The sequence below is a fragment of the Coccidioides posadasii genome, chromosome 2 (genome assembly GCF_018416015.2).
Source record: "Coccidioides posadasii str. Silveira chromosome 2, complete sequence".
NCBI classification, from domain to species: domain Eukaryota; kingdom Fungi; phylum Ascomycota; class Eurotiomycetes; order Onygenales; family Onygenaceae; genus Coccidioides; species Coccidioides posadasii.
In genome coordinates this window covers 6,682,689-6,709,073 of record NC_089408.1, presented here as the reverse complement: position 1 = coordinate 6,709,073, position 26,385 = coordinate 6,682,689, and the positions used below count along the sequence as shown (strand labels likewise).

Sequence of the window (26,385 nt, the reverse complement as noted above, 5' to 3'; positions counted from 1 at the left end):
CAGCTACGCTCGGAATGGAGTCTTGGTGTCTGTGACCAGCGGGTTAATAGAAAGAAATTAATTATTTCTTAATGGCGGTTTGGATTTCCACTCTCGCATTTTAGCTAGATTCTAGGCCTGTATGCATTTTAATCAACAAATACTCGCCTATGAACTTCGAAGGGGGTTCCCCATAGAATATGAAAGAAAAGTATTCAAATAAGAGATATGTCTCCGGGATATAGAGCATTTCGATACTGGAAACTGAATCATAATCGATAAATAAGTAAAACAAGGGAGAAAAAGAAGCTACGGAACTTAGTAGTTATAAAACATGGTATAGTAATAATTTAAAAGAGGTTGGTTTGGGCAGGCCCCCTGCAAAGATGTCGACGTAGAATGGATCTTATAAATACCTCCAAATATGGCGTGCATGCCGTTCACTTCAGGTCATTATCTCATGTCGTTCAATCATGGTAAAAAAAAAATAAATAAATAAATCGTGGGTCAGGAAACAGGGTAGATTCCTGAAGGCCGGAAAAGCAGGATTAGTCGGAGATAGAAACCCCATGGATCGTTTAGATACAAATTTCATTCCCTCCATCTCGATCGATTGAAGGGGATCGGGTGTCAAAGAATTTACCGGAAGGAAGGATATCGTGGCTAAGTGCGAAGAGGGCTGTTATCGGGGGAGCATGCCGAGGCCTAGTCTCCACTGTTGAGCTCGCGATGAGCTTGAAGGCATATCACGAGCAGTGGCTTGCTTGCGCCGTCGACGACGTCGAGCGGAATCGGGCGGCTGGGTTCGCATTCTAGGCGAACGTGGCACCTGATCTGGAGGCATCATGGGAGGATCGTCGGGTGGAAGATCAGTTCGAGTTATCCGGTCTTCTGGTGGAGGTGGGGTGTGGGTACCGGCAAATCTGCTGGGAAGATAGAAATCATCGTATATTGGAGGGAATGCGTCGTTCATGTCGGCAGGGTCAATATTAGCTGTGTACCTGTTGTTTGGGGAGTAGTCATAAGTGCTGCCGTCATCGTCGTCATCAAGACCGAGAACTTGCTGCAATCTTCTAGCAAGGACTTCATCTTGTCGCTCCTGCGCACGTCGCATGTCGAGCTCCTGCTGGTATCGAATAGGCGCTCGAACGTCTTCATTCCCTTGCTCATCCATCATCCTTCCCTGAGGGATATCCGGATAGGCCCCATCCCCAGGGGTATGATAATTAAACCACGGACAGTCGCATGTTTTCCACTTCGAGCCGCAAATTATGCAGAATTCAGCTGTGCAGCGGCATGTCATGTGGTTGCAGCCTTCTTTTAATTCCACCATCGCAGAACAGTTGTAACAACGCTTCCATCCAGACTCCTGGGCTATTTCATTGAACCTCTTCGTATCTTCGTCGTTCGGACAGTCCTTGGAACGATGCATTTTGCGGTTGCAGAGCACACAAACTTTGGTTTTGCATTTGCTGCATTTGCCGTATTTGCGCCCACAAGTAGGCCCATTGCTAGTATCTAGCTGGATGTTTTTTGGTTTTATCCATTCTCCACAGCCACGGGCCGGGCAGTATAGTCGGTTTTTGGTGGTATATTCCTGGTACTTTCGATTCCACGTATTTTTAAATTTTGAATCGAAAAGCCTATCAACGTGTTTAAGCGGAATATGATCGTCCGTACAGCATCGAGGAGGCATATGCTGTGGATCAGAGACGGACATGGTAAAGATACGCTTGAGACACTTGTTGCACATGCGGTGTGAGCAGGCAAGTTTGGCGGACTTGCTGATAGGAACATCGTCAGACAAGCATGTCAGGCAAGTGATTCTACGGGCACGTCAGTTTATTCGGACTCAAATGATAGAGAAATGCACGCACTTCTTTTCAACTGGAGGATGCGGATTGCCGAACAAGCTGCCTAGAAACATGTAGTTCGAGTTACGCTTCCCTTCTACACTAGGTGGTTGCTTCAATGATGTGTTTTTCGAAGCTTCCTTCGTCTTCTGAGAACCGGGAGTAGGGTTATTAGAGGAGGTTTTTTTCTCCTTCGAGGAAGACGGGGGTTTTGTAGAGGACGTAGAGTGCCGATGGACAGACGCCGGTCTAGAACACACATATCAGCGTTATTCCGTGTAGAGGCACAAAACTTTCTGCTGTATTGATTGACGCGCATACCTGGTCTTCGGAGTCTGCGACGCGCGCTGGGTTTTGGTTTCTGACGTAGTTCCTACACGGCTCCTTTCCGTAGTGCTGCCGGTGGCCGTGGTGCTCCTGCGGTGCCTGCGTTCTGCGCCTCCATGCATCTTGGATCGCGAGTCAGGGAGTTCCACCTCTCTTCCAGATCTTGTTCCTGATCGCGACTTTGTCCCTTCACTTTTATGATCCTCATCTTCCACAGCTCGGCTTTTGCGACTGTAATTTCTATCCTCAGTATCTCTATAACGCCTACGCCTGCGGTGTCGCGAATCCGACGCAGGTAAACTAATCTGAGACGCGGAATGCGAAGTCGTTGGCATTCTCCTCGGGGTTAATGCGACCTGCGTACGGAGTAAATTCGAGGTGAATACGGCGATCGAAGCGAAACTGTCGAGTAACTATATCAGGCAAGATTTGGCCGCGGGTTTGGGGCCGGATATTGCAATCATGTATGAGCAGTTCCCTTAGCCTACGCGATACAGCAAGGCTGCAGGTCGACAGAAATAAACCTCAACCACTGCCGACCCTCCATGATGGCTTGGAGGAATGAAAAGTCGATGTGTTCGCTTCGATTGGTAGGTATTTCGTTACTCCTTTCACTCCCTCAAATTCTTATTTCTCTCGGTTTTGTCTTCACCGCAGATCGTGGCAGTTCTGTTCCAGTTTCGAAGAAGGGTGTATGAACCGGTTCACATGCAGCCGGTGCAGGTTTTGTGAAGTAGCCTCGTCTTCACCACGGCCAACTGTGCACAAAACAGTGACAGGCTAGAGATCAGCCGGCTGATGGATCTCCTATTGGTTACGACTAGCAATGCTTGGGCTTCTTTGCTTGTGTCTTTGCGTTGCCCACCATCTTCTGAGGGTGGGACACGGAAAACCAACGGTAACCAGCCAGCTGGCGGAGCTAAGATCCCTGGAAAATGGACTCCCTGAGCAGACAGCCTGATAGGCAAAGAATATGAGGGGTAATAGTCGCTGACCAGGCCGTAGTTTTGCGAGGCGGATTCGGCGAGAGCCCTTGCATGGATGGTTGAAATGGTGAGGCTGCTGTGGTCGCTCACACTAAGAAAAATTAAGCTGCTTAGGATCCAACCGCCGCCGTTATTATTGGACCTTTGATCACTGCAGTGCCGAAAATTCATTGGATGATGAAGGAGCTTCGCCGCGGATCAGATGCAGCGCCTCAAGTCCATGGGACTTGGTTGATTTGCGGCATTGCCCCCGGCTTTAACATTACCAGTCATTCAACTTCATTCGTAAAGACAGGCAACCCAAGCTCAAACTGTCTGGGATTTGAGCAACGGGTTTCAAGAACGGAGCAATCTATCCAGGCAATTGGTTAACAAGTCTATTATTGCTTTTATTTGACATCATACTCTATGGATTTTATTACATGCGTAAATTGAGGGTCGAGTCACTACCGCCATCATTTCAAGAAATATATAAGTCGATTGAACTGCCCAGAGAGGCCGTTTCATGCGATTTCAGTCAATAACCACAGCCGGTTTACTGGCCATAATCGAACTTCCCCTTGATTTGACCCCAGAACTCCTCCACGATCTCCTTCTGTCCCTCCCCATTCTTAGACGCGCGGACGGCCAAGTAGCGTCTTCCATCAACCGCTGCATTCCACCCGCCGGGATTGCCATCAACCATGATGCCGCCAGCTTCTGTGAGAATGACCCATCCAGCACATACGTCCCATGCCCAGCATCCCCCTTCCCAGTAAAGATCCATGTAGCCCGAAGCAACAGCGCACAGATTCAACGCGGCCGATCCCATGCTTCGCATCGAATGGACCATCGCCCCGCCTTCTTCCCGCGCCTTTCCGAGGGTCTCAAAGGTACGAATCTTCGTCTCCCAGTTGGTGCCGTGACGGTCAGATCCCCATTCCACGCCCACCAGAGCGCTAGACAGGCCCTTCAATGGCTCTATATTGTCTCCTTTCAGCGGCAACTTGGTTGTGCGGTTCAAAAAGGCTCCTTTTCCGCGGATGGCGCTATACAACGTTTTCGTAAAGGGATTGAAAACAACGCCGACAACTGGCTTCTTTTCAATCGCGAACCCAAGTGAAATACATGCGTTGGGAAAATTGTGGACAAAATTGACTGTGCCATCGATGGGATCGACGATGAATGTGGGCGCGTTGGTCAAGCGCATGCCGGGCTGATAGGTCTCTTCACCCATAAATCTGGATAATCATAGCGGGTACTCATGTCAACTTACTGCGCTCTTAGCCAGAGAAACGGGTAGGCAGCAAGCATACTCATAATCAGGATATTTACTTCTTAACGCCTTGGAGACCATCTGCTCAACAGCACGGTCCGTTTCTGTGACGAGGTCGGAGCCTATAGCCACTGTTAGCATTCAAGGCCCAAACCCATCTTCGTATGCAGTACACACTGTTCTTCTTCGACCCGACTGTGTTGACCAAGGGCTTTGCGCCTGTGATCATCTCGCCGGCTTGCTTCACCAATTCGATAAAGCAATCATGGATCTCTTGAAGATTAGGAGAGGTACTGGTACTAGTCGTCATTGTTATGTTTGATAACTTTCAAATCACACTCTTCACGTCCTTTCTGTTTGAGGTTTAGAGCGAAAAAAGACAGGAAGAGGAAAAGAGGTCAAAGTGTCCAAGAGAGATAAATAACCAGAAGTGAATTCAAATTGGTTCAAGAAAAGATCCCAATTGTCATAAAAGAAGGTAGGGACGAAAGCACTTTTTGTATGAACCCCCGGTCTATGGAGGTGAAGCCAATCAAAGCCACTAAATAACTACAAAGTAAGGTTGATTAACCATGCAGGTGCCAATGCACACTGTCGTCAGCCTGCAATGATTCTATTGTGAATGAAAGCAAAAGAGAGTAGAAGGATGCGGTGAAGCAGAAAATGCAGTCAGCTACACGACAAGAAGAGATTCATTAGAGATTTCTTTGATGAGAGGTGAGTCTCGAAATGTTTCTCAGGATTGGTTTGATTTCTTGGCGGTGAACATCGTGCGATTGATCATCCTTCTCTTAGGGCACCATGAACGAGGTCTTCCCTGCACAACATGTGCCGGTTACATCTCCAGTCCCGCGACCTGGTGGCCTGTTCATTATTTGCAGGCCTGTACTCCGTAATCATGGAAGATAGTGGTTAGTGCCCGGCTCTGAGCAGTTGAATTCTCAAACTATGTAACCTTATTTTAAATAACGTGTCCTTCAGCAGTGGCTAGCTGGCAGTCTAGTTGCAGAGGAGCTGTGCCCCCCAGGGACACGGAAAAAGGGAAAATTCAAGTCAACTTCTAAAATCATGCCTTGTCAAGTCCCTCTGGCTTGGCAAAATTCTATTCGCACGAGGAACCCATGCACAAGCAGACCTAATTAGCTTTAACATCCTGAGCATGAAGTGACTATTTCCTTGTCTCCGGACTACGGAGCACAATCTATATGTAGAAAAGTAACTGCCAAGATCGCGAGGTTTTCACGATGGAGATCACCTCCAAGGTCCCTGAGATCCGAGGAACAGGACGGGGCTGTTGAGGTTGCAATGATATTTAGCTTCAGCCACACGCGACAAAGTCAGGACAACAGGGACCGGAATACATTCAGCAGCAGAGTGAAACTGTCACAGAAATTGCAAGAGCAGGATTCTCCTTGAAAAGATAAATATCCCGAAAATACAACAGGCAATGAAAGTACGGAGTAACATATTTAGAATAAAACGGTCCGTCTCACACTATCCAGGCGGCTTCTGGCCGTGGACACTAACCCTGCATTAGCGTGTCAGCGAAAAGGTGATCCATTAAGTGGAAAAAGACAGAGGCCAGAAAATCTCACACATTGAAATACGCACGGACTTTGCTATCCTGAAGCCCGATTTTCATTTCAGCAAGAAAAAGCTTTACCTCGTCAACTGACCACTGTTTTCAGCATACCAAATTAGTCGCTGACGCCATCTTGCTATGCAGGCAGTGCGCACCTTCAACACCCTCGTCAGAAGAGCCATTGCCCAGCCCTCGATGCCCTGGTCACACTGGAGCAGATTCCACTCTCCAAGTTCTTTCATATGCTTATCGCTACTCCATGTCCCGACGGGAAGCTTAAATCTCACTTCAGTCACGTTCTGGAAGCCCGCCTTTTCCATGTATCCTTTGGCGAGTTCCGCGATACGGAACGTCTTCCCTGTCATTTCCCCCATTCTGATGAACAGCTTAGACCAGACACTGAGAATATGGTGGTCCTTTAAGTTTCCTTCGTCGGACTGAAACTGGACGGACATCTCCAGTTGATCAAACCAACCTCCGGGTTTCAAATGCCTAGTCATGATAAGATTAGAAGGAGGCGCAAATGGGTTCTAAGCCGGGTTGTCCGTACGAAAGGGTTCTCTGGTAGAACGCTGGCCAATCCCCAACGGAGCCATACAAAGTGCGAACATGAATCAAGTCAAAATGGTCTTGTGGGAACGTCCATTCAAGCGTTGCATCCTCGATCTCGAATCTAACATTTGGCGGAACGAAGGCCGGTTGTATGGGTGATAAATCGGTACCAATAACTTCGGCTGAAGGATATTCGTCGGCAAAGTCACTAAAAATGAATTGTCAGGGCCGCGATTACTTTCCTTGAAAACAAATCTGCGTATACTTGCATTGCCCACTATTGAGACATATGTTAATGTATTGTACGGCACATATGTCAAAGCAGCATGAACGTACCACTCCAGTGCCGGTTCCAACATCGAGAACTCTCTATCTTGAACGTCAGCGCATGTTCAAGGTTACAAACAACCTATAACTCGCTCACTTCGATGTCACGATCAATCGGTGCGAGAAGGAGCCTACCGTTCAGCATTAAGCGGAATATACGATGCCTATACTCCTAGTTAACTAGCCTTCTGTATATGTGTGCATACGCCAATAGTGGGGATTTGTACGCGATTACGAGCTGTTCATTCTGTTGCTGATCATTCGGTGCCCTAGAATCGGACGAACGGTCAGCCAGCATAGATGTTTCCTTGAAGCCCCCCCATCATACCAGTATGCACCATAATTATAACCATGGTACCTTCGGCCATTTTCGAAGTGATCCTCAAATATTTCCAAACACAATGATGTCGTATCACTCGCGCTTTATCGACCGCACAACAGTCCATGTTAATCACGGTATGATCTATGCTGTGCACAATGTTTTCTTACCAGTCCCCATAATCTGAGAACCCACAGCAATCGGGGTCCTATTCTCCCTCCAGCTGTTAGCTAATCCCAGTCAGATTAAACTGCCTGCGTCAGGGGAAACCGTACGACGGGAATCCTAACTAAGCCAGAGGCTTGCGCGTGAGGTGCCGAACCTGAACCTGAACCTGAACCAGCCATTCCGACATCGACGCAAGATAGAAGGAGAAGGAAGGAGGCAAAAAGGAAAATATTTAAAGAGAGGGGCGGGAGGCGTTAGCTGTAAATAAAGACGGTACCACCATATGGCATTTGATATCTCATATTCATTGTCATTCGGGGCAATGATTAGCCGTCCAATCGGGTCCTGATGTCCCTTGCGCAAGGGCGCACCAGTCAGGATGCATCATGCATGGCTGACCGCCCAAACACTGACAGCTAACTGAACAAAGAAGTCCAGGGTGCCGCTTGACGAAGGGTGCGACTTTTGCTAACACCTCCTGTTACCATGAGCGGAGAAACTGCATTATTGTCAGGAAACACGAATGTACATGCCTCCTTTTAAATGATTACCACGTGCATTCAATGCAAGAATCCTCAATCCGCGAAGACCCTCAAGTCACGGTCATCAAGTAATAGTAGATAGAGAAAACGTGGGGATTATGCCATTCCATGATCGGTGGGGTTAGGCCTGACCCAAATATTTAACCAAAATCGATGAAGTCAAACGCTGCAAAGGAAAAATAGGCCTGTTATGCCATAAAATTGTATCCGGAAACTCTACAGGGTAATCTGTATTTACCTCCTCCCCAAAGATTCAGGCTCAACAGCCCCGGTGACTCGTTGGCGACTTCGAGACTCAGGAACGAAGTTGAGCTTTTCAAATATAAAAACTCCTGCGGCTCCAATCTTTTCCTTCCCTTTACTTCGCTTCAACGCTCCGTGCCATTCTCTCTTCTTCAAACTGAATCATCGAAGAAAGCAGGAGGTCCTCTAGACATACACCGTCGCCGATATACAAGCCTCTTTGGTATCGATTACACATCTTTGTATACGAAATGAGAAATTTCGAGACCGATGTTGCTGCACGGTATCACCTGGCTTTACCTGTGGAAACCACATTTCAAAACTGAAGAAAGATGTTGAGAGCAACTTCCATTAACGGTGTGAGTGACACACTTGCACACAGGATTGAGAACACTCTGGCTGAGCGGTTGATTCGTGTGAAGAAGCGCGTGGAGAGCGGGGACTTTCGAGTCTGCGGTGCCCATGACTTAGCCCCAATCTTTTGAAGACGCCCTAAATATTGGTCCCAAGAAGCTAGGCCAGAACTGAGCGTTTGTCTTCCCCATGAATTCCGGGGCTCTGAGGCTAAAAGAAGATGATGTAGGCTGTCTAGCAGCAAGGCCAGCAAAGAGAAGGAAAAGAAAGAAAGGCAACCGACAAGGTGTACCAGGACACTTTCAGCCGTAATATAGAGAAATCAGATAATTGAGAGCCAAACGCTGCTGATTGACGACGAGGCGTTTTCTTGATGGATGTTTAAGCCCAATTACTCCGTAAATAAAGAATGCCGAGTCAGCTCGGCATTCTTTATTTTGAGCAACTCTCATCTCCGCGCCACAATCCAATCGTGGGTAATGGCCCGAGTGTTCACAGTCCTTCGTAGCACAAGAGCTGAGCGGGTAGGATCGCCAACCGGAGATCTCATGGATTTCTTTCTGGAGCCGCCTCTTTCGGGGGCGCGAAGTGGTCTTCCGGTGCGGCTGCACTAGTTAGTTAGTTAACGCGGGCCCATGAGTCGGCAAAATAGAAACCGAGAGCGCGGGGACACTTTTTTTCATTCTTTTGGCGGGCGGGAATTTGATCACTCCAGATTATCGATCCGCCAGCGAGCAACCCTTTCTCTCTGGTTGATGGTGTTTTGTTTACCATCTGTACGCGTCCATTCATTGCTATACTCCCAGCTAATTCACACCGCGCCCTGGCAATAACATGCCAACTGAATTGGAGGAGGTATATCAAACAACCAAACCCCCGCCCCCGCCCCCCGGGGGATTTATTTCCTTAAGAAAGTGGCTTCGACTTATATTTTAATTGTAGCTTGTCGAGTTCCTTCATCATGGGAACTCGCAGATCAGACAGATCGGTAAATAGCTCCCCCGCGACATCCTTCGCCCTATTGTCCGTGAACGGTAATGCTGAACCGCCTTAGCATGCGAGCATCTCGTCGGATACTCTACGTCCCAACCCTCCCTCTTTAAACGGCAGCAACTGTTACCAATTCGTGATCTTAAATTGCTTGCAAGGGACTATGCTGTATGTCCGAGCTCGATCATTTGGGTGGGACATAACATAGCTGACACCTTTGCACTCCGAATAGCCCATCGCGAAGAATGCGCTCACCATGTTGGTTAATCTTTCAGGGGACGAAGAGGTTTTGAAGTTATTAACTGAGGATGATGTCTTTTTGGAGACATTGTTGGTAAAAGTAACCGTATGTAGGTTACTGCTTCTGCAGCTTTTCCCCCGGCGCCTCCCTCCCTGGGCGTGGCCTTTGGGCTGACGGTGTTTGAGCAACAGAACGTGAAGGAGCCAAATGCGAGTGAGATTACGATGCTTCTTGCCAACATGGCTAAGTCCGATAGCATGAAGCGAATAATTAGCCTAACCCGAGCCGTGCCATCCGGAGCCTCCAAGTCTTCGAAGGCGATGGATCAGTTAATGGACTGCTTCGTCAAGGGCAATGAAGGTGGACTCAACAAGTCAAATGATACAAACTACGATTACCTCGCCTATTTCTTCGCAGATATTTCAAAGCACGAAGAAGGCCGTGCGTACTTTATCACGGAGCAGGAATACGACTCAGTCATTCCGATTACAAAGCTCACCGTTTTCACAGAGCACCGTAGTCACATCCGAAGAAAAGGCGTGGCCTCAACTCTTAAAAACATTGCATTTGAGATTTCTGCACACCCGAGCTTGTTGTCAGAGTCGCAGATTAATATCCTACCGTATGTTCTGCTACCTATTGCGGGACCGGAAGAATTCGATGATGAAGAAAGTGCGGCAATGCTCCCGGATCTTCAGCTTCTGCCCCCAGACAAGGAGCGAGATAGCGATCCTGAAATCATCACCACACACTTGGAAACGCTATTACTGCTGACAACCACCAAAGAAGGAAGAAAAATAATGAGAGATGTTCAGGTGTATCCCTTGATCCGGGAATGCCATTCCCATATCGATGACCCAAAGGTGATGGAAGGGTGTGATCGATTGGTGCAAGTCCTTATGCGCGGCGAGGAAGGCGACGAAGATAAGGACGCAGAGGCGATGGAGAGAGCAAAGGCAAAAGCTTTAGAGGAGGCGCCTCGGGAAGACGACGAAGACAAAATTGTTGAAATTTTTTGAGAATAGCAATTAAAAAGGCTCAATCCATGTATGTTTATACTCTGTACGGAGTACTCCGTACTCCTAACAGAAAAGAAGTTCTCTTTACCTCCCTCGTAACAACCTCTCTCCTGCCAAGCACTGCGCATGCAAGTTGGTTCGGCTGATCCGCAGCGGCTAAATTTTTACCGTGTTCGCGTGGGGTTCCCCGTCAAAAGTCAATTGAACCGCTTCCGCCTCAACATCTAGTCGCGAGTACGGAGTAAACCACCACTCTGGGACCTCAAACAAACCAAAACGTAGCAAAAGGGCAAGCGTTGGGATGAAAGGACGGCCGTCATGGGTACTCCGGGCCGATTGACATGGTAACTATGAAACCGCGCGCTCATCAACATTAAATCTACTTTTGGCTCTGTCAAGTGAACCTCTTATCTAACGCGAACTCGCTGAGAAGGAATACATCTCGACTCCGATGACACACCCAGTAGTCCAGCCATGTATCGCCGAACTCCTTCGAACCGGGTATCACCCACCCGAGCTTATTCTACGCGTCGAGCGCGTGATTGAGGTTCCCATCATACTCGCATCGCGCCAATTTATAGGTGACACGGGACCTTCGGTATCATGCTCGTTAGCGGTACCAGGCTCGAGTGAAGAAGAGCGAATCCCGACACGCAAGACATATCGCATTTTCCTAAGCGATGGAGAGCTGGTTATCCAAGCGCTGTTAAAGCGGGAATTGCACTACTTCGTGTCCACCGGTGAGGTTGTGCCGGGAGCGGTTCTTGGGCTGGAGAGATTTGAAATAAAGAAGGCGGAAAGGGTTTCTAGCGCTGATGTCCATGCGAAAGATAAAAGTGAAAGCTTAGGCCAGATTGTCTTCCTCGCGGTGGAGAGGTTTCGGGCGGTTGATGGAAGACTCAGACCTGAACCAAAAATTGGCGAGATTCAAATTGGAATGCCAATTCTAAAGGTAAAGATGGTGGCCAAAAAAAGAGACAGAGATGAGCTAGACGCCAGTGAGCCGTTGCGGCAAAAGAATGCTAGGCTCCCTGATCCTGATCAAAAATCCGACACTTCGAAAGATACATCTCCGCCACCAACAGCCCAAGTTCAGGACAGAATTTGCAAAACCGAAGAATTTTACGAGAGTATCCTGGACGATACAGAAATGCTTGCTTCAGGCTTTCTTTTGGAAGACACACGCGAGCAATCGCCGGGACTTAGCGCTAGGGCATCGACTTGTGGAGCAGCTGAGGGTATAAGGCCCCGGACTCCTGGAGCAGCAGACCTCACCATGTTTCCTTTTGAAAGCACATGGCTGCCCCCCACCAAATCTCAGGCCAAAACACCCAATGCCCACGCACAGCCTATCCGATCTTTGTCCATTACTCGTCCCCTCAACCTCTTTCTTGTCCACGAGCTTCTCTATCCGCTTCGTGCCCTTCCAAAACGCAACTATATTGTTGACGTCTTCGGCGTAGTATCCTGGACCTCGCCCAACACCATAACTCGCCGAAACATGCCTCCCAAGCGCGATCTACGCATCGTAGATTCAAGTTTCACCTCCCATCCCCAGCGCAACCAGCACCCTAGTAATACCAAGTTAGAACTCGGTATATCGGTGAGCGTGTTTGTTGATGCGGAGCGATTCTGTCCACCCGTTGGAACAGTGGCATTATTCAGGAGTCTGAAGACCCACGAGTGGGAAGGTATAAGCTTGAATGCGTACGAAAAGGATTGCGGAGGCGGGAAAGAATGGTTTATTTGTGACAAACGGAAGCTCGAAGATGCTGGATACGATGTTGTGGGGATGAGGAAATGGTGGGAGCAATGGGATGCAGAGAGGAAGAAGAAGCTTGAAGAAGACAGGCGCCGCTTTGAAGAAGTAGAAGCAAATAAACCCTCCTCATAACGCGGATATGAAGGTATCTCCGGAGGCAGGAATATGATGGAATCATCGCAGCCCGTGTAACTGGGAACTGAAACTTGCAGGAATCCTATCCATTTCTATTTCAAGAAAACAAAATCATGTCGAAAATCTAATATTGAAACTGCTCTAATTTCATCTACCACTGTTGGTGTTAAACCTGAGGTAAACTGTTTAGACAACACCTGAACTGGACCAAACCAACAAGAACAACGTATCTTTTTTTCTTTTTCGCTCTTTTCTTTTGAATATGAGAAAGGCATGTAGATGATTATGAAGGGAGGATAATGGGGGTTGGGATAAGTTGCAAAGTCCTTCTTTGGCACCAATTTCCACTAGCTTCATCAAATCCTTATCTCCAATCTCATAATACCGTGCATTGCAAAAACATAATGATGTGACTTTCTATAAGGAAGCTCACAAAAGAGTGACCATGAACAGGTAATAAATATGAGCAATTTTCACAGATACTGATAATAACACAGAAACATAATAAACCAGACCAATCTGGGGAGAAAAAAAAAAAAAAAAAAAAAAAAAAAAAAGAGGGTAGTTCGAGCAAAAAACATCAAGAACATCAACAATATTGTATTGAACTTAATCTGCAGGGTTGAGCGTAGCGGGGATACGATCGTCGAAAATGTCTTCCCCAACTTCATCATTGTTGTTAGCCCATTCCCAGCCGAAACCAGGGACAAATTCTGCACGATTCATAATCATATTCACACGTTCAAATTCGCGCCTAATGATAAAAACGGAGCCCTTGGAGATACTCTTTGCCAAGTTGTTGTTGGGGTTGAACGGATCTTCGATGGCGAGGAAGTTCCAGGTCCGAGTGCCGTCCTTGTTGAAAAAGCTGCAGTCCCAGCGCTTCGTCTCTTTGGAAGTCAAATTTGGGTTGCGAATGGAGACAACGTCATTCTTCCAGTTAAACTTAGAATATCTAGTTGACCAGCGCCGGTTGCCCGATTCCGCTGGGGAGTAGTAAGTGAAAAAGCCGCGGAGGAGTTCACCAGCTGACTGGCGGTTGGATGTCAGTATTCCCTTGCCAGCAACACGAGCAATTTCTTCAAAGTTATCCCAGAAGAATGTTTCATGTCCTTCGATCCATTCAAGATTCCGCATTCCAATGTTTGAAAGCTGCAGGTTGGGAATAACGGGTGGCGTTGCAACTTTCATCAAATAGTGAAGGAGCATGAGGATGTAGTTGAACGACGGCAAGGTGCCAGCCTTTGGATCATCGATCTGGCGAGCATGGGCCCAATACTTAATGAAAACACCCATTTCGTAGACTCGATCGTCACAAGCCCGATAGCATCGCAAAAGAGTCGTGGTTCGCATTTTCAAGGCAACGTTCTCGAAATGAATATTGTATAAAGGGATGCACTCGGAGGTTTCGTCCTCGCTTTTCTCCTGGACAGTGAAGCCGATTGGCCCCTCCGGCTCCGTATACACGTTAAAACCTGCCGCAATGTAAGCCGCCTTGAAAAGGCGTGGCAGCTCGGAGTCCAGGATGGAAGGGACACCTCTAGTGACAACAGTCAGGTCCATCTCGGAAGAAGGGACTGCAAAGCCAGAGCAGAAGCTGCCGAAACAATGCAATGCCACGGTAAAATCGCTTGTTGGTAAGCCTAGATCAGTCATACGTTCCCTGATAGCCCTAGCTGCAATCTTGACCAACTCAACCCGAGTGGCCTCGCGTTCCTTTAATTGACCATCTGACATTTCCCACTGCGGAACGTGAGACGAAAGATATTCCATGTAGTCCGTCTTAGTCTTATTATATTGGATTCTGGCAACCATGGTGCGGCTGGTTTTGCGTGGAGGATCTAGGACGTCATGCTCAGCTGTAGGAGAAGGCCAATCGACATTGTAGCGAGCCAGCTCATACTTTTCAACGGTGGAAATCTTGGGCGGAGTAAATCTTCCAACGATGACCCGACGGACGACGGAATTCTGGTTGTCAAGCTGGGCAATTGCAAGCTGCAGACGAGCATGGACTTCGGGTGGGAGGTTCAGGAATTCTTTCTTTGAGGCTTCCGAAACATAAGCAATGGTCCCACGCCCTTCCCATTCGGTAGTCTGTTCAGATTTGGGAACGCGGGCCAAGCGAGTCATTGCCATGTTGGACAAGTGTGGCAGAAATGCATCAATTCCAAAATATGATAGGAGAAAGAAAAAATAAATAAATAAATAAATAAAAATAAAAGGCTTTGGAAACAAATTTTGGTTGACAAGAAGTAATTTCGTGCAGTTTTAAGCCTATTGCAGCAGAAAGGTGGTAACGATGAGTAGAAGAGAAAAGGTAGAAGGTGGCTGGGAAAGGGATAAAGAAAGACCACCACTGTGGGAATCTTGCCGAAGATATACCTGGGGCTGGAGGGTAGGGCTTCGACTGCCTTCAATAACACAAGAACGAGCACGCAATCCTCGATGTCAAAGGTTTCCTTGCGCTGACACGAGATTAGCTAATTCCGTCGGCCGTCTCCGTGAGTCTGAAGTGCAAGCATCCTAAAATGCCTTGGTATAGGAAGGTATATCTCTAATGCGTTTCAATGTTTCGCTGCATACAATCCTGAGATACGTCTGATAGCCTTTGGGTCAATGTAGAGAGTTGGTATCATGTGCGGGTTTCCGCGCCACTACGTTCCAATCCTGAGCGATATCCATGATTCACCGTTGACCATAAGGGCGTGATTGGAGCCTTATTTTCGACGACTTGAAATAATAGCTTAATCAGGGGCCCTTCAGATTCATAGGGCATATGGGTATAGTGGCACAAGCTCCAATGTATGTACATCAAATAGAGTGTTTACTCCGGTTTTCCAGTCTCAACCACCCTGGCCTTGAGTATCAACGGAGAGGAAATAAATCTGGGAAACACGTCCGGGAGGAGTGTGGCATGGATATATAATCAGATCTCTCATAGCTCTGATAAGCCCTGGTTTGTTGCCACAGCAAATGCAAAAAAAAAAAAAAAAAAAAAAAAAAAAAAAAAAAAATTATTTACAGGGTACGGCCTTTGGATTAGACCGTGCTCCCGTTTCTGAGGATCTGAATCCCCTGTCAAGTTGAGAACTAGGAGAATGATGATATTGTGCCATCAATGCACAGAAGCACATATCAACAAGGCCTATAACATATGTGCCAAAACAGCAGTGCTCCCTCTGTCCAAGAATGACCTGCCAGCCATCAAATGTAATCATATCTCTGTAGATATCTCTTAAAAGCTGTGAAATTTGGACCTTGTGGTGAACTGACGTTGTGATTAATGGGGAATAGTTATTCCGTGGTGCTGAGCTTCGTATGCACTAGACCATGCTAGGTTAATCCAGGAAACTGCTTAGTAATTAATGCATCTGACTAAGCAGCTCATCCTGAAGCGCTTCCGCCCTGACCTCATTGCTGCTTCTGTTTTGCTCGTCCTGCTCAGCGCTGGCTCGGGGGATTCCTGGAGCATCTTCAACCATCCTGCTCAAGTGTTCTTCAGCAGCGCCTGAATCCACATTATATGCCTGGTCTACATTATTCTTTCTATTCATCAAACCGTCGTCCAGCATCAATCCTCAACTGACGGAGTACAATCTCATCCATTGACCCTCTAGCGAAGCTCTCTAGGCTGTCCTAAGAGAGATCGAGTTCCACAGATAAAATATCACTATATTCTCTGGACTCTTGTCTTTTACATACTCGATTTTCTCTATCCCCATATCATGAGCTCGGTCCCGCCAAACGGGCCGCCCGGTCGAGTACCTCCAGCTGGTCGTGCTGGGCCTTTTATCAAGGTTCGCCGTCCAAAACCCGCAGACCCGCTAGTGCGTCCAAAAAAGAGACCGATTCCACGCTCTCAAGGTCTGGCGCCGGGTGGTGCCCCTGTTGCCAATGGACAACCACGCCCTTCGCCACAACTTCCTCCGAAACCTCAATCAAATACCTCCACCCCGAAGCCTCCTCCCATCCCTAGTGCAGATGATATGACTGTGAATGGCTTCAGCGGGCCCCTCCTTTGTCAGAATTACGTCGATTTTGCATTGGTCACTACCAAACGTGCTATGAAGGAGGGCTTAAAACACCATGTCGCCAAATTCTTGTCGAAAAAGAATATTGATCCCAGAGACGAATCGCAGTTTACACGTCCAGTCCGACTCCAACGTCGTGACCCGAGAGCTACCACTGAGCCACCGCCGATCGAAAGACAACAGAACGCGCAGAAGGGACGAGAAGGAAATCTAACTGAGGCCGAACGAGAAGCGTTAGAGGCCAAGAAGGCTGCTAGAGCCAAAGAACGCGAAGAGAATCTGGCACAAATTGCCCCTTCAGCTTCTGGTGGCCCTAAACGCACAAACGTCCCGAAACAGCGCATCCAGCAGGTGTTTAAATCGGAGATGACACCCGAGGAGATCGCGAAAGCTCGCGTAAAATACGAAGAAGCGCTCCCTTGGCACTTAGAAGACTTCGATAATAAGAATACCTGGGTTGGTAAATACGAGGCCGCCATGTCTGAGACCTACGCGATGTTTGTTCTAGAGCAGAATGGCAAGCTGCGGCTGGTTCCAATAGACAAGTGGTATAAATTTAGTGGGAAAAATCCGTTCAAAGCTCTTACCATTGAAGAAGCTGAAAAATACATGTCCAAGAAAATTAAAGATCCACGGTGGTTCATGGAAAAGGAGCAGGAGCGAAAGCAAGAGCGGGAATTAGCAGACTTTGCGAAACAACGTAAAGTTTATACGGGAAGAGTGGTGTCTTCTGGTGTTGGAGAAGGTGGCGAAGGCGATGATATGGACTTTGAGGAGGACAGATTTGCTGATGATGAAGAACATGTTGTGGTGGAAGAAGATGAGGAAGCCAAGCTGGCGGAGAAGCGTATCAAAAAAGACCAATTAAAGGCTAACGTATTCAATTTAAGGGATGAAAGGGATTATGAGGCCGAGGAGAATCAGGAGCGAAGAGAGAAAGAGGCGCTTAAGGAGTTTGGAAAGAAGGTTCGGAAAGCCCTCCAGCGGCGCGAAAAGAACTATGACTATAGTAGCGGGTCTGATGCCAATCCCTGGTCTGAAGATGAGGTTAGTTCGCTCTTTCGCACCACAGTATCCTTATCAAGTCATCCTTGTCTAATTATTTCAATCTAGAATACGGACGAGTCTGAAGCCGAACGAATTAGAGCGGAGGAGGAGAAGAAGGAAGGAGAAAAATCATCTGCGCCCCAGACAAAGGGTACAAGTACACCATCTGATCGGGGAAAATTCACAGATGCGTTGAAAAAGGGTCCCACGCAGCAAATGAAGAAACGCCCCGGTTCACCAAACGTTTCCGACGCCAGCGGCACGGATACTCCACGCAAGAAAGCCAAGAACAAACACATCGGCCAGCCATTGTCTACAACAGGCTCCAAACCTGGTTCGAGACCCATGTCTCCTGCACCGTCGACCACTACTTCCGCTACTCAACGAAAACAGGATGCCACAAAACCAGCTGGGAAGAAACGCATGCGGAGTGGAACCGGCGGTGCGGGCTCTGGTAGTGACGCAGAGCGAGGCGCCGCCTCCGGTGCAGAAGTGAGCGACAGCGCAGTAGCAAAGAAACTGAAAATCAATCCTCCCGGCGTGTCTTCGAAGAGGGGCACTCCAGCCGGTTCCCGCGCCGGTAGTCCTCCTGGTACGTTCATCATCATCGGCATTCCTTTCCCCTAGATTCCCTCCCATCGCCTATCTGTCTAGAAGTCCTAACAAAAGCTCACCTCTTTCTAGTCCGCCCATCTACCCCCGCAACAGCCACAACTGCAGCCCCAGTCGGATCCTTCCCCACGCACGCCGAGGTCCACGCTGCCATTCCTCCTACCGGTATTTCATCCGGTGATCTGCTCAAACTCTTCCGTCACCGTCTAGGCGATATGAAAACCAACTATCCGAAATTCATCGCCATCGTCAAAGAGGTCGGCGTGTTCGCTAAGGAGGATAAATTACTGAGACCAGCGCCCAATTTCAAACCTTCTGGTTCTTGAAAAAGAGCATTAAAAAAAAAATGACTAAAATAACATAAAAAGAGATAAATAGGAAGGATGCTTTATCTACTCCTTGCTTTAAAGTGAACTTCCTTTGCGCTAATGGCTGGCATGGTGGACGCATCCTTCTGTTAAGACATTGCCCAAGGCCGATTCATGGACCAGTTATGCTATGATGTAATGTACGCATGTATTCGATTGATATACTCCGTACTATTGGGAGTTTGGGCGTTTTCACTTCGCAGAAAAGTAGCTAGTCACCATAAAGCTACCTTACCTATAATGCTCGAAAAGCCAATTGAACCACAGTCAAGATGGGAACAACTGTATTTTTAATGGATTAGCAGTTTTCACGGGATATTCCTATATATTGAATTCTTGCTGAGCAATGATGAGGCTTTGAAAATCAGGGAACACTTTATTTATCTATCTCAGAGCATGATCTCATTCTCATTACACAGGCGTTCTTCAACAGTTCAAAATCACATAGACACTTAATCAAACACAGTCAAAAACATGTTCCAGATCAATGGCAAAAGGGGAGCATTCAGAAAAATAAAGCTGTAGGAAAGAAACATCGATAGGGCACATGTACCATAATTTTTGTATTAAGAAGCTCTATATTCATACGTAGTGCAGGGAATATTAAGAAAGGTGGGAAAAAAAGGGGTGGTTGGGGCATGTAATCAAAAATTACGAAAGAACTGGACGTCTTTGATGCTTTTAATTCCTAGCGTCCAAGGGGTCTTCGTATTTGTCCCAGTTAGCCAATACATGGCCGATGCGGGGAGAGTTGGTAAGTCGGTACACATCCTCGAAGTACTCTTTGGTGATCTGGAAAGGACGTGCAGTGACGTTGGGAATGTATTTGCCGATCAACTTGCTGGGATCGATGGTGGACTTATTAATCTTCTTGAGCAAGAAAGATCTGAAAGGTTTCACGCCAGAGCGAAGGAAGGTACTGTGGAATGGCACGTCGATTCCCTTCAGAGGGATTGTAGCGAAACCACGCTCAAGGGTGAGTGGCTTAGGCTTTGCTTCGGTTTGTTTTCTGCATTCCTTGATGATTTCGACGAGATGGGCCTTGACGTCTTCCAGAGACATGGTCTTCATCAACGCTTGGATGTCGATCTTCTGAGCCTTGAGAACATTAAGGACATTTGTAAGGCAGTCAAGAGCTCGAAGCTGTAAAACTATTAGTGCACTAGCTCAGCAACACGGGAGTACAAGGTAGACAAAAACATACATCTCCAGCACAAACATATTGCATGTTGGCGACGTTATAGTTGACAATCTCCAATAACCAGCCACACTCCTGAGAAATATTCTCAACCACGTACTGAAGAGCCTGCTCGTTGAATGTCGGAGAGATGCGGCTTGGATTGACAGCACACATGGAATAGTTGGATCGACCTTGCTCATCACGTTCGACAGCCACCTGCATGGTCAATCCGCGGTAGAACACAACGGACACCAAACTCTCGATGGGCATAACGTCAGCAAGGGCAGCAAGGGCAGAGTATTCGCCAAGGGAGTGTCCAGCAAATGAACTGTCACGCTGAACCAAACCCTTGGACCGCATATCCTCGAAACTGGCTTTTTCCATGAGGGTCAGAGCAGGCTGGGTGAATTGTGTCGCGGAGAGGAGGCCTGATGGCGACCTATACGTGTAAGAAGTTGACTGTTCATTCACTTCCTTGAAAATCTTCTCTGACTTGATCGTGCCATCAGCGTTAACAGATTCGAAAGTCATGGACATATAGTTCTGTCGTATTTTCTTTCCTCGTGGGCCACCAAAGTGAATGGTCAATTCACGCGGGTTATTTTTGACGATGTTGATGATAGAGAAACCATAATTCTCCAAGAAATGCTTGTCGGCGCGGTCCCAGACCTCTTGCGCAACAGGACTCGAGTTGTAGAGATCCATACCCATACCTTGCTCTTGAGAACCCTGGCCAGTAAATACATAAGCAGAGACGGGTTGCTCAACTTCAGCCTCACCAAGCAAGACCTTGTCTTCCGTTGCTTGGTTGCTCGTCTCGACCTTGATGATCTTTCGTCCGGCAATCATACCCACATGCTGAAGCTTGACAACAAGGTCATCATTGGGAAGAACCATACCAACAAGGGAGGCATGGAAGCTGCGAACACGACCAATATTGTTTTCAGCGGCCCAGGTTTCGACTAAACTTCGGACTGCAGCACTAGTATACATGCCATGTGTGATGGTGCCAGGCAGATTTGCGTAGCTAGAGAATACACGAGAAACGTGGATGGGATTGTAATCTCCAGAGACGCGTGCATAGGTTTCATTGGATGCAGGAGCTTTCAGGATAAGTGGTGTCTTGCCGCTAAGTGGGATGGGATTCTCGAAGTGAACGGGCTGCTCGATAGACTGGCCGTGGCGCTGCAAGTAGTCAATTACAGGATTTCCATGGGAAGTTCCAGCTTCGTATTCGACCGACGCAACCTGGATGATTTCCTTGGTTGGCAGTTCTAAGAGCACTTGACCCATTGTCTCAACGCTATGGAAGACAGTCTTGTTCTTGAATCGAACGGTACTCTGAAGGCGGAAAGTGAGAGTTTGCCCGAGAAGCTCCACATCAGGGTCATCAAGGCGGAACCATTCCTTAGACTGAAGAACCGCGACATCCTTGGTTGACGCCAGATGGACCTGCATAGGCACCTCCTCTTTGCGCTGGAATGTCGTCTCGTAATCGGTATACGTGCCTCTGTAAAGGAATTGACTCGTGACATGCATTATCGCCTGGCCATCTCGCTTGATTGTACCACAGACCTCAACCATCTTTCCGGAGTCTTGGTTGATAATCGCATTGATCTGAGCAGTAGTCTCCAAAACGTCGCCAACTTTGATTGGCTCCGCCCCGGGAACCATTCGAAAACCATTTGACAAGTGCACCAACTTCAAAAGATCTCCATCAATGACGCGAGGGAAAATTGGCTTTGTGATTGCTTTCCATCCAACAACAATAGCGAAATCCATAGGAGCATATACCTCCTTGCCCGGGCGGTCAACAAAGGCTTCACCAGTATTCCCGACAGCATGCACGAAGTCAGCAATATCCTTGGTGACCACGGTTGTGGATCCTCCATCAAACACGCTGGTAGCAGGCGTATCAAATGGAACAGATTTCTCGGCAAACCAAATACGATAATAGAACTCCTTGATGCGATCATTGCGGCCTTCCATTATCTCTCTGATCGGTGCATAGCCAGTTTCCGGATGATAAACGAATTGGAACACCAGTGGAACAACGCCATTTTCGGCCGTCCTTCCCTCGTAGAGCGTCAGAGAGATCTCATTTTTACTGCTCATCCGGACTTCAACGGTTTTCACTAATTTACCAGACTGGGAGGGTTCTCGGACGCTGATAACCGTCTTCTGTGGCGTATCCGGGTTGGCAATTTCAATATACATTCCACGTGTAGGAGCAAGAAGGCGCTTCATTGGGTTAGATTGGAAGCGATGGCCTTGGATGAACACTTCGGCGGTGAAAAAGGCGTGTCTCCAGGAATACGCTTTTCCGGCAAGGAGATGGAGCCAACGCTCAAGATCAGGCAGATTTGCAGAAGGAGAGGAAGATAGCCTGTAAGAAATCTTTGTCGAGTCTTCGGAAACGGTCAGGCCATCGATGTCACGGTCATCCTCGTTTTCAAGAAGCAAGCGACCGCCGAAATATTCCACAACAGGGACGTTAGATTCTTCTCCGTGATAGACATCGCGGATAAGACCCTTGATGTGATTGCGGTGAATACCCTCAAGAATGTCTTTAACCGGCTCGTCGACGCTATTCGAGTATTTAGCCGCCATCGGGCCTTGCAAGATACAAACGCGGCCGACATCTTGACCCACGACAGCCTCAAGATCTTCAGACTGCCAGAGGGAATCTTTCTTGAACCAGAACTCAAAGTTTTCATCGAGTGCAGGGACAAATGGGACTGGCTTTTGACCTCGTCTTTGACAGAGCAGCAAGAAATGTTGCACATCTTGGGCGCTAATGAGTTGGGAGGAAGCCTCGGGGTATGCCTTTAGAATATCACTAACAGCGGGGTATGGCTTATCGAGTTGAGAGTAAGATTGAAGCAGAGATGCTTGTCCTTCGGTAGATGTGAACCGTTCTTCGACACGACGGATAAAGTCGCCGGTGAGGCGTTTCAAAGAGTCATCAATCCATCGTGACTGGTGCTTCACATACATCAAATCAACCATACGGTGGACGACCTCCGCATAAGTCATATCTTCAAGATCGACGGTATTTCCGGAGGAGTCACGACCGAACCAAACCTTCTGGAAGTCGTCATTCAACTTTTTGATGATGTAGTCGCGATTCTTCTTAAGTTCGGGAAGACGCTTGGCTTTGTCCAGAGCAAAGATTCTCTTGTCCATCTCAGCCCAGAGCAAAACACCACGAGTTGCAAGCTTGTGGATTGGTTCACCCATCTCAGATCGCACCGTGATGACACCGCCAGCAGGGCCATTATAGGTCTTCTCCCACTCACTGTCATCGACACCCGGGGCAGCAGCAATAGCTTCCTTCGCCGCCTTGGAGGTGTGTGCTTCCTTCGCTGTCATCATACGACTGCCAAACATGCATCCATCAAAGGGCATGGAAGGATAGCCGAACTGTCTAGACCAAGTACCGGTCAAATATGGGTAAGTATCTTCAGCGCCACCAAAGCCGCTACCGGCAACTAATACTATATTATCACATCGACGGATACGGCTGTACATCTGCAAGATCGGCTGGTGGAAATCCTCAAAGGAATGGTGACCGCCGCCGCGACCACCAGTCCATTGTAGAATAACTGGGAAAGTTGGGTTGGCTTTGGCGATATTAATGACCTGCTGGATAGCCTCCATGGAACCCGGCTTGAAGCCAATGTGTTTGATACCAAGGGTCTCGATATATTCGTTTGCGACTTCAATAGACGGAACACCGGCACCAATCGTAAGACCTTCAATCGGGACTCCATCAGCGCGGAGTTTGCCGATCAAGGGTATCTGCCAACCCATCGCACGGGGATTGACGTAAATTAAGTTAACAGTGATACCACGGCCGGGAGGAATTGCTTTCTCGATTTTGTGCAAAGCCTCTGTCATAGTTTTGGCATTGTAATAACCACCCCCAGCAAGCTCAATCTGGTAACCAGCGGTCATGGTGGCAGCAACGAAATCCCACGGGACGGTGGTGGGTGTCATACCAGCAACCATGACAGGCGGAACACCCAGAAGCCTACTCATCTTGGTGTCGACAAACGTTTGACCGACAGAGGTTTTGACCAAACGAGGACCAAATTCTTTGACCCAATTTACCGCATATTTCACCGCGTGCTCCTCATCTCGATCAAAGAGCTCAGGTTTATAGCCAACTTCAGCGTTTGTACCGTCCATGGATCCTGCGAGAATGACTCGCACTCCGGTACCATCCTTGTTGCGGTTGGTCAAAACCCCAAGACCTGAAATACCGCCAGGACCGAAGTCAACGATATGAGTAGCATTCTCGAATACGGTGGCGTTCTCCCAGTTCACAGGGTCACTTGTGATCATGCGAACCAGCGCGGGAACAACATCTTTATCCCCACTTTGCCGCAAGTCAACACCTGTATTGGTATCGTAAACAGGAATGCGAAGTGAGCTTGCGGGGATTTGGATGTCCTCGAGGTCTTCTGCAATAATATCGAAAGCGGAGGTGAGGTACTTGCTGTGGAATGGCGCCGTAATGGGCAAAAATCTGTTGACAAAGCGGACTTTGCGCTGGGTGAAGGGCACCCGGTTTTGATCCAATCCAGTGGGGGCTTTGACTTTTCGGAGTCGCAAGTTCAAACCGTAGAGGGAAATTGGAGGACCGGTAACGACGAAATTCCGGGCGCTATTAACCAGAGAGATGGCAATGTGGCGGTCTTTGGGCAGGTGCTGATTAGTCGCATCGATGTGCTCTTGAACGGCTGCGCGGGGCAAGTCACGAATGGACAGCATAGGTGTTGGGACTCCTTCTCCATGTTCAATCGAGTCTTGGAGGGTAGAAGGAGCCAATGACGTCCGTGGATAAGCCTGCTGGCTACGCAATCCAATCCAGAACAGCATCGTCAAGGCATTCTTGGCGGCCTTTCCAAAAGACTCCCATGTCGTTGCGGTTGCAATTACCGCAGCCGTGACGATACCCTGAGAGTGACCGGTGGTACCGCTGAACCGTTCCAAGATCTCACCAGGCTGCTTGCCCATTGCCTTGCAGGTGGCCATGTAATGAGCAAGTTGCACCAAACCGATCAACGGGAGACTGACGGGTGCTGACACGAGGTAATCAGTATCTGGCTGAGTGTCACGATCGTGAAGCCACCGCAGGATGTCCATTCCTTTCGAGTACTGTTTGATCGCGTCGGGGTCCCGAGCCAAGGTTTGAAGTAGCTCAGCCGATGACGAAATCAAATCTTCCACGAAAGAAGGATAGGTAGAATAGATTTCCCGAAGTTCGTCGAAATACTCTTCGATGTTGCCTTGTCCGCCGTACACACTGTACAATGTTGCAGTACCATCAGCGGCAGCCCTGAGTAAAGCTGACTCGTGAGGTTTTGTGGGCCTGGCTGCAGACGCGCGGGCCGCGTAGTAAGCCTCGACGACCAGCAGCTTTTTGGCGGTGATACCGGGCAGAGAGCCAGCGACTGCATGCACGTCGTTTCCTCGCATGAACGCCCGCTCGAATTCGTTCAGAGCCAGCTTAAGCAGGTCTATGTATGAGCCTTGGGCGTCATCTTCGCCTTCCTCCACCTGTCGCGCAACGAAACCGAGATATCTAGCGACGAGTTCAGGAACAGAAGATGGCTCATCATCCTGGGCGAGCTCGTCTGTGGGTTCAGGGAGGGACGCGGAGAACGCATCTTTGAGCTGTGATGCATGGAAGTGGAGTGAGGTTGGGACGAGAAAGGAGAATTCGAGAGACCCGTGGGAGAGGAAAAGAGGCCTCAGGGACTGCGAGGAGCGGGGTGTGTTGATGCCCGTCTGCGGGCCCGTAGAAGTGCCGTACATGGTTTAAAAGTTTTAAGAATAGAAGCGCCGTCGAGGTATCTCTATATCATCTAGGGTCGCCGGTCAGCAAAGGGGGCAAAAAAAAAGAAAAAAAAAAGAAAAAGAAAAGAAAAAGGTCCATCAGAGAAGCATTGTCGTGCCGAGCATTTCGCTATGAAGAAGGGTCAGGGAGTCCAACATACCAACTGTTACTGAAGCAAGCACGCCAGCACCTCGATTTGGCTGGGGAGGTCCTCACAGTCAAGTGAGAATCAGTCGAAGCCGTAAGAATAACCACCAGAGGCCGCGATAGAGAGCGATGTTGCGTGGGTGTGAGGGGTGAGATGTCGTTGGGAGGGAAGAAAGGGATGTAATGCTGGTGGTGGTGGTGGTGAGGGATGTGGTTGTGGTGAGCGGTTGAGGTCTTGGTGGTGGTGGAGCGGGCGGAGAAGGGCAATTGCAACTATTAAATTCCTATCTTGCAGCAAGAACGAAGCAGAGAAGCGAAGGAAAGCAGAAAGAGACGAAGACGGCGGAAGAGCACAGCAGAGGTGGGAGATGAGGAGGGAATGAGGGACGACCGGTCCGTGTGCCCGAAACAAGCAGCTCGCTCCTTGGGTCCTGACAAGCACAACAATTTTTGTTTTTTCACCGCGCTGGAGGGCCTTTTCTTTTTTTTCTTTTTCCTTTTTTCTTTTTTTTTTTTTTTGG

The 26,385-nt window shown here is 48.3% G+C and overlaps 8 protein-coding genes across 8 annotated transcripts; 3 read left to right on the top strand and 5 right to left on the bottom strand.

Moving 5' to 3' along the window:
* Window positions 1-73: 73 nt before the first annotated feature.
* On the bottom strand, window positions 74-2,494 carry D8B26_004601 (uncharacterized protein; the record flags this gene model as incomplete). Its single annotated transcript, XM_003070379.2, has 3 exons — window positions 74-1,805; window positions 1,857-2,081; window positions 2,154-2,494. 3 exons carry the CDS (start codon window positions 2,492-2,494, stop codon window positions 662-664), a joined length of 1,710 nt encoding a protein of 569 aa, XP_003070425.1. The 3' UTR covers window positions 74-661.
* A 1,075-nt stretch (window positions 2,495-3,569) lies between these two features.
* D8B26_004600 (uncharacterized protein) lies at window positions 3,570-4,710 on the bottom strand (the record flags this gene model as incomplete). The annotated part of the gene is made up of 3 exons (XM_003070378.2): window positions 3,570-4,365; window positions 4,441-4,522; window positions 4,578-4,710. The coding sequence occupies 3 exons, from the start codon at window positions 4,708-4,710 to the stop codon at window positions 3,681-3,683; spliced, it is 900 nt and encodes a 299-aa protein (XP_003070424.1). The 3' UTR covers window positions 3,570-3,680.
* Window positions 4,711-5,548: 838 nt separating this feature from the next.
* On the bottom strand, window positions 5,549-6,809 carry D8B26_004599 (uncharacterized protein). The gene is made up of 5 exons (XM_066124532.1): window positions 6,804-6,809; window positions 6,533-6,742; window positions 6,138-6,474; window positions 5,996-6,078; window positions 5,549-5,928 (listed from the first exon to the last, which is right to left on the bottom strand). The coding sequence occupies exons 3-5, from the start codon at window positions 6,435-6,437 to the stop codon at window positions 5,895-5,897; spliced, it is 417 nt and encodes a 138-aa protein (XP_065980613.1). The 5' UTR covers window positions 6,438-6,474; window positions 6,533-6,742; window positions 6,804-6,809; the 3' UTR covers window positions 5,549-5,894.
* A 2,512-nt stretch (window positions 6,810-9,321) lies between these two features.
* Window positions 9,322-10,763, top strand: D8B26_004598 (uncharacterized protein; the record flags this gene model as incomplete). The annotated part of the gene is made up of 5 exons (XM_066124531.1): window positions 9,322-9,342; window positions 9,430-9,475; window positions 9,542-9,645; window positions 9,710-9,823; window positions 9,910-10,763. The coding sequence occupies 5 exons, from the start codon at window positions 9,322-9,324 to the stop codon at window positions 10,735-10,737; spliced, it is 1,113 nt and encodes a 370-aa protein (XP_065980612.1). The 3' UTR covers window positions 10,738-10,763.
* A 425-nt stretch (window positions 10,764-11,188) lies between these two features.
* Window positions 11,189-12,713, top strand: D8B26_004597 (uncharacterized protein; the record flags this gene model as incomplete). The annotated part of the gene is made up of 1 exon (XM_003070375.2): window positions 11,189-12,713. The coding sequence occupies one exon, from the start codon at window positions 11,189-11,191 to the stop codon at window positions 12,629-12,631; it is 1,443 nt and encodes a 480-aa protein (XP_003070421.2). The 3' UTR covers window positions 12,632-12,713.
* A 530-nt stretch (window positions 12,714-13,243) lies between these two features.
* Window positions 13,244-15,852, bottom strand: D8B26_004596 (uncharacterized protein; the record flags this gene model as incomplete). Its single annotated transcript, XM_003070374.2, has 2 exons — window positions 13,244-14,728; window positions 15,829-15,852. 2 exons carry the CDS (start codon window positions 15,850-15,852, stop codon window positions 13,244-13,246), a joined length of 1,509 nt encoding a protein of 502 aa, XP_003070420.2.
* A 455-nt stretch (window positions 15,853-16,307) lies between these two features.
* D8B26_004595 (uncharacterized protein) lies at window positions 16,308-18,918 on the top strand. Its single transcript, XM_003070373.2, has 3 exons — window positions 16,308-17,712; window positions 17,779-18,304; window positions 18,397-18,918. The coding sequence occupies exons 1-3, from the start codon at window positions 16,360-16,362 to the stop codon at window positions 18,648-18,650; spliced, it is 2,133 nt and encodes a 710-aa protein (XP_003070419.2). The 5' UTR covers window positions 16,308-16,359; the 3' UTR covers window positions 18,651-18,918.
* A 125-nt stretch (window positions 18,919-19,043) lies between these two features.
* FAS1 (beta subunit of fatty acid synthetase) lies at window positions 19,044-26,385 on the bottom strand. The gene is made up of 3 exons (XM_003070372.2): window positions 25,878-26,385; window positions 19,897-25,745; window positions 19,044-19,835 (listed from the first exon to the last, which is right to left on the bottom strand). The coding sequence occupies exons 2-3, from the start codon at window positions 25,693-25,695 to the stop codon at window positions 19,374-19,376; spliced, it is 6,261 nt and encodes a 2,086-aa protein (XP_003070418.1). The 5' UTR covers window positions 25,696-25,745; window positions 25,878-26,385; the 3' UTR covers window positions 19,044-19,373.

Bases quoted from the DNA above. Each gene is read 5' to 3' on its own strand.
- FAS1 (XM_003070372.2), bottom strand. From the start codon at position 25,695: ATGTACGGCACTTCTACGGGCCCGCAGACGGGCATCAACACACCCCGC. The intron at 19,836-19,896 runs GTATGTTTTTGT...ATAGTTTTACAG, and splicing joins AATATGTTTGTGCTGGAGAT to CTTCGAGCTCTTGACTGCCT.
- D8B26_004599 (XM_066124532.1), bottom strand. From the start codon at position 6,437: ATGTCCGTCCAGTTTCAGTCCGACGAAGGAAACTTAAAGGACCACCAT. The intron at 6,079-6,137 runs GTGCGCACTGCC...TGCTGAAAACAG, and splicing joins TTCTGACGAGGGTGTTGAAG to TGGTCAGTTGACGAGGTAAA. The intron at 5,929-5,995 runs GTGAGATTTTCT...ACGCTAATGCAG, and splicing joins GTCCGTGCGTATTTCAATGT to GGTTAGTGTCCACGGCCAGA.
- D8B26_004595 (XM_003070373.2), top strand. From the start codon at position 16,360: ATGAGCTCGGTCCCGCCAAACGGGCCGCCCGGTCGAGTACCTCCAGCT. The intron at 17,713-17,778 runs GTTAGTTCGCTC...ATTTCAATCTAG, and splicing joins ATCCCTGGTCTGAAGATGAG to AATACGGACGAGTCTGAAGC. The intron at 18,305-18,396 runs GTACGTTCATCA...ACCTCTTTCTAG, and splicing joins CCGCGCCGGTAGTCCTCCTG to TCCGCCCATCTACCCCCGCA.